The sequence below is a fragment of the Labeo rohita genome, unplaced genomic scaffold (assembly GCF_022985175.1).
Source record: "Labeo rohita strain BAU-BD-2019 unplaced genomic scaffold, IGBB_LRoh.1.0 scaffold_76, whole genome shotgun sequence".
NCBI classification, from domain to species: Eukaryota; Metazoa; Chordata; class Actinopteri; order Cypriniformes; family Cyprinidae; genus Labeo; species Labeo rohita.
The window spans coordinates 451543-457542 of NW_026129700.1; the positions used below are offsets into that span (position 1 = coordinate 451543).

Below are 6000 nucleotides of genomic sequence, written 5' to 3' on the forward strand. Positions count from 1 at the left end.
AAATGTAACCTGAACATGACTAAACTCTAAATTAGCACGCGCTTATTCAAAATATTATTTAATATGGCTAAATTAATCTGACCAGCAAAACTGTGTTAAATTAAGGATTAGATCAGGTAGAAATAATCCTAAGGTAACAGTTACATACTTTTACAATTACCATTTTTTGCAGTGGTTTCGAAACGTATCGAATACTGAGAATAATTACAATACGGTCAAGTCTGTTTTATTATTGCAATTGTTAGGTAAATTATGTACCTTACAAGTTATTATACAATATTCTCTGAAAATATTGAATGTATACTGCATTAACTAAAATAATTGCAAACATTATTATTAATTTAACCTATTGTGGTAGATGCAGTTTTTTAGCTTTAATTTCATTGCTTTCTAACCTTGTCCCACAGAATAATAATAATCTTGCTCAAATTTTGTAGTTGTGATGAAAGCTCATCCCTAGCTCCGTCGCCTATCGCCTATAACTGCACTACTAACGGTCTCAGAAAAGAGCTATTCGCAATGATATTAGTGTCTAGTTTTGGCAAAAGAAAAATACAACGAGCAACCGAAATAATGAATTATCTGCCTGCAATATCAGATCTTTTTTTCTGTCAAAAGCCAATGCCGATCCAGAAACATCCAGTCCTCATTAGAGTGGATTTAATGTTCGCCAGCTTATTTGGTCTTGGAAATCCAGCCATTCTTGATTTGCATGAGATCGTAAAATTCTATTGGACATTCTCTGCTTGTGACACCAGGGATGTTGGTACCCCATTGGTCCATTGCACGTGTGTCTCGCTCACGTGCTTCCGGTTAAGGAAAAAAGTATGTGAGGGGCACCGTGATTTTAGAAAGAGTTTGTTAAGCGCGAGCTGTCACACGGGGCAGCGAGTCAGGGACTGCGGAGCATCGCGCGATGTATTGTCTGACATGAATAACGGGTGTGTTTTGACACTTGAAACGCCTTGATCGCGGAAAGCATTCCGATGCTATGACAGTCGCTTCTCTTAAGGTATTTCGTATACCTTTCTTTTAACACTACAGACTGTATTCTTGTTTGTTGTTGTCCGGATACTGCTCTTTGCAACAAGTGGAATTTTGGTGCGCAGACCACGATCCAGCTGTCATGGAGGAGCAAAAGGATCAGAATAGTCGTGATTCGACAGAGTCTGAAAGCGTCTCGCTTTCACCCAACATACCATCTCCTCCGATTTTACCTCACCAGGCTGCGCAGCAAGCCCACAGAACCACGAACTTTTTCATCGACAATATCCTAAGACCAGATTTCGGCTGCAAGAAAGATCTTGGGAGTAGGGACCGAGCGCAAACCTCGGGTAGGGAGAATGTTAACCCCATGGTGATAAGGCCGTCGCATAATAGCAGCCTTTGCCAGGATTCAAACTGCAGTAGTGACAGCACTTCTTCGTCCTCGTCTTCTTCGCCATCCTCAAAGCAGACCTCTGCAAAGCTTGTCGAAGGAAATGGAACTACCACGGCAAGGTACGGGGAGAATACGACGTCGATAATGGTGGTGAACACAAACGGGGGAACTCCGCCAGCGAAAGAATCGCAGCCTTTACTATGGCCTGCGTGGGTGTACTGCACCAGGTACTCGGACAGACCTTCATCTGGTAAGGCGCTAGTTTCTTAATTGCACTGTACGATTCACAAACAGCGATTGACGCTGCGCGCGTAAAACTTTTTTGAGGGCGCATCGTGGGTTCGGACTCACTTTTAAATAACTGGGCACATCGAATTTGAGTCATTTCACTCGTTTTACGCAGCGTCTGAAGCTATCATTTATATTCAGCAATCCTGGGTTGTTTTGGGTCATGAGCGAGTTGTCATTTAGGCCGCAAACCAAAGTAGAAACATATTTTGTTCACTTAAGCCTTTCTGGAGAAAAACAAAAAGGCAAAGCACGTTCATTACGCCGTCAAAATTCTAATTCTGGTTGCCCTCTGAATTTCTAGGCTTATTTTATACAAAATAATGAATGTAGCTACTTTAACACCAACTTCCATGAATGGCAAAAAAGGGAATACTAAGCAATGTTACTGTGGTAGTGTAAAAATATAGATAATATTTAGCTATAGATTAATATTTAGATAATATTAGTTGTTCATAATTATTCTTTCTATTCACAGTTCTCAGAATATTATTATTGGTGTTATTACCTCATTTATCTTCGACCACATGGGCTGTATGTGTTATATGAATAAAAATTACTATTCACTTGTTGACTGGTAATGTATTTGTGGTCATAATGTCAATAAAGATAGCTTAATGACGGAAAGAGAAGAAAAAGCAAAGTGCCGCGATATAATCTACCTCGTTTTGTGGAGTTCTTCGTTAAATCCAAAATGACCCAATGCTGCTGGCTGTATTTGTAGAGAAATTATGATTGTAGGATATTCGATAGATAAGTGCTTTAACTGATATTTTTTAAGGGTCAGCCGAAAGGTTAGATTTTGTCGAATGCTATGAATCTCCTCACGTTAATCACATACATTTCCTACCTTCCGGGGCTATTTCTATCTGCTCAGACCCTTAAACCCAATGTAATCATTTTGATTTCAATGATTTAAAAAATGTGTTCAACTTGTTCGTAGCCAGTGCGTTAAGCTGTTACTACACGAGGTACATTTTTAGGTTAACTGACAAAACATTTTACAGTGCATACCTGACACAAAGTCAACTGGGCTGTTGGAAAAGATGCTTTGATTGACTTCACTGATTGACTTACTGATTGAGCTATCAGACACTGGACTTTCACAGACGGCAAGCAGAATTTCGATCATCCGAGTGCAGTTTCCTAAAGGAAAGACTTATGGTTCTGTTCAGTTGTTGATTGGTAATGCAGAAAATTGTTTTCTTGACGTGCGTGTAATACCACATATGCGTGGTGATATTTGCTTTGCATATTATGCTGTTAGCAGGTCTTTAGCTTTTTTTTTTTTTTCCTTTTAAATTGCACCTATTTGCATGAATGGGTTTGCATATAGGAGCTGCATTATTCATGGACATATTAAAGGTAAAAAATAAATAAATGAAACACTATTTGCAGAACAATAACAGATCAGTTATTGCAACGGAGCAAAACGAAGGCCTACATATGTAATATTATACTCGATATGTAAAAAAATATATAATTTCGGCTTCTTTTCAGTAAACGTAGTTATCTTTAACAATGAATTGCTCGTTTGCAGAGGTAAATACGTTATAGAGTATTAGTTTTTAGTTCAAGTAGATTTGGCAAAGTGAATTGCATTTCAAAACGTTTTATTATTTTGAAATTTATATCAAAATATCACATTTTATTACCCAATCGCTTGTCTGTTTTATAAAGAGAGAAGCCACGAAACAACAAAACTGATTAACCTATTGATTTTCTCTTTCTGTGTGATTGACAATAACATGGCGATTTCGAACTTAAGAACTCGATATGCCATTGTTGTGGAAAACAGGGCGAAATATAGGCTACTACTATGTCGACAATTTGTCATTTTGTCTAATATGCCTCTAATAATATAAATTCTAGCTCTAGAAAATGCAAAGCACAGAAGCCATTATTGGAGATAATGTTGGTCCACGTGGTTCTTTTTTTTCATTCTGTGCATTTAATCCAACCTAAAATTTCAGGAAATGCATAACAGCGCTTTAGTAAGAATATGCAGACTCACACAAAGACGCGTTCGGCTTTTCCGCAATGGTAGCCGGGTGTAAGCGCAAGAGACAATCGAGGACTGAGGCCTACATGCAAGCTTACATTGCAGGTCTGCATATGAATTGCTTATGATTAAATATCTTGTTCATTTAACAATGCATTTTAAAGGTCACTGCTATTTACGGTTTAGAACGAACTATTATTTTAGCAGCGTTTTGTTCTTGGCCTTGGTAATTGCAACATGTACATGTCAGCTGAGGTCATTCGGTTTACATAGACTACAAACACTCATTATGATGTTCCACTGCAAACACCTATTGTTTATTCCGCAATGAAAGAGACAGCGCTGTATAATGAACTGCAGTATGAATTCGTTATCTACGTTTCTAAAGAGAGTGCAGCTACAATAGCTTGTCCAATACGGAAGTGTCAGGTAGGCCCCTATGTTAACACCGCATCAATCGTTTCACTCACCTGCCAAGGCATTCTCTATCAGCTGTGGGTATGTAGTGTTCATGCTGCTTTGTGATATTTATGTCTTCGTTTTATTGTTGTTTCTACACTAGGCCCAAGGACACGAAAATTGAAAAAGAAGAAAAGCGAGAAGGAAGACAAGCGACCGAGAACCGCTTTCACGGCTGAACAGCTGCAGAGACTTAAAGCCGAGTTTCAGGCGAATCGGTACATTACGGAGCAGCGGAGACAGTCGCTGGCCCAGGAACTCAACCTCAATGAGTCGCAAATAAAAATCTGGTTCCAGAATAAGAGGGCCAAAATCAAAAAGGCATCTGGCTATAAGAACGGCCTCGCACTTCAACTCATGGCGCAAGGACTCTACAACCATTCCACAACAACAGTTCAAGAAGATAAAGACGATAGCGAATAAAAATGGCCCGGCTTCTCTCCTTAAAAAGGCCATGGACGCTGACCCCGACAAAAGTGATTTTTCATATTTTTTATGAATCAAATGAAAAGGAAATGTCTTCGAATTCTGCGAAACGAAGATGCGATATTTAAGCAAATTTCTGTTTATCATACAGTATATGGACATGCATCTAAATACGAACACTATGAAAATTTATATATAGCCAAAACTGTAAGATGTGTATATTTAATTCCAGGTAAGGGGATGTCTATATTGCTCCTTACTTGCTGAATATTTTTAACGTTTCTTCTCCTTTCCCAATGTGGTTGCTCACCGTTCCAGTAGGCCTAAGTGTCAGGCTTGTTAGAGTTTTTGTGATAGCCCTGTCTCTTAAATCCCTTATCTCACAGTTCTTCAAATGCGTGACTGAACCAACGCTTCAAGCCAAAGATTTTAATATGTTCAGATTATGTTGTCTGAAATAAAAAAGGTAGAATGTGCCACTGTTTTTTTTTTTCTAGTCTACAAAATTTCAACATAACTACACGATCTGTAGCTATTTAAACGCTACGATGACTTGTCGTTCTCCCAAACCCCTGAGATTTTTTTTTTTTTTTTATAAATAAATATATCACAAAACGATGCTTTTCTAAGATACTGTAATTTTCTAACAGAGGCAGTGGGTTGTGGTTACACTGCAATAATAAGATATTTTAACATATATAATGTATTTCAATGTTTCTATGGCGGGATAAATTATAATATTGAGAGAATGGTTGAAAAGTCAGTCTGTTTTAAGGTTTAGGCCTAAGCTGTATGTCATTTTAATACACAGTAAAGTATAAAACACTGAAAACAAATGTTCAATGGATCATATAAGGACATTTCAACTTACGCTAATATATATTTTTTCGTCTAAATGAAAATATATCATGAAACTTTTTTTTTTTTTTTTATTTTATGATTGGACAGCATTTATTCTCTATGATGCCAGTTATTTACTTACATTTCTGCGCTTGTCAGAGGTTGTACATATATCAAAGTAATTGTGCTCTGCGAATCAGCCAGACTTTATTACCTATATGACGAGGCAATATCTGATTAATCTTCCATCCTATGGAACGGCATTTTTAGACACATTGATGCAAAGGCTCACGATTCCATGCGTTAAAATCGGTATTTGCAGGATTTGCTTCTATTAGGCTATTAGAATTTGCCCCCACCTTATCTCATGTGTTTGACTACAAATTATTTTAATGAACTGTTTGAATGTTGTTTACCAACCATAAAAATAGTTCTCTCATGTTGCCGTCGCACATCTGAATTCGTGCGTTGACAACAGCAGTGCAGAAAAGCGTTCGGCGTTTGGCTGTCTTTGCGAGGCAGTGTGCAGGAGTCTGTCTAGGGATCAAAGAACAGATTCAGGAAACTCTCCCATCGAGGTTAAAAGGTCAAGTTAAGCAGTCAA

At 38.0% G+C, this 6000-nt stretch overlaps 1 protein-coding gene across 1 annotated transcript; it reads left to right on the forward strand.

The window, feature by feature from the left end:
* The first annotated feature begins 850 nt into the window (after positions 1–850).
* On the forward strand, positions 851–5032 carry en1b (engrailed homeobox 1b). The gene is made up of 2 exons (XM_051104637.1): positions 851–1631; positions 4234–5032. Exons 1-2 carry the CDS (start codon positions 1127–1129, stop codon positions 4551–4553), a joined length of 825 nt encoding a protein of 274 aa, XP_050960594.1. The 5' UTR covers positions 851–1126; the 3' UTR covers positions 4554–5032.
* The last annotated feature ends 968 nt before the right edge of the window (positions 5033–6000 follow it).

Bases quoted from the DNA above. Each gene is read 5' to 3' on its own strand.
- en1b (XM_051104637.1), top strand. From the start codon at position 1,127: ATGGAGGAGCAAAAGGATCAGAATAGTCGTGATTCGACAGAGTCTGAA. The intron at 1,632-4,233 runs GTAAGGCGCTAG...TTTCTACACTAG, and splicing joins CTCGGACAGACCTTCATCTG to GCCCAAGGACACGAAAATTG.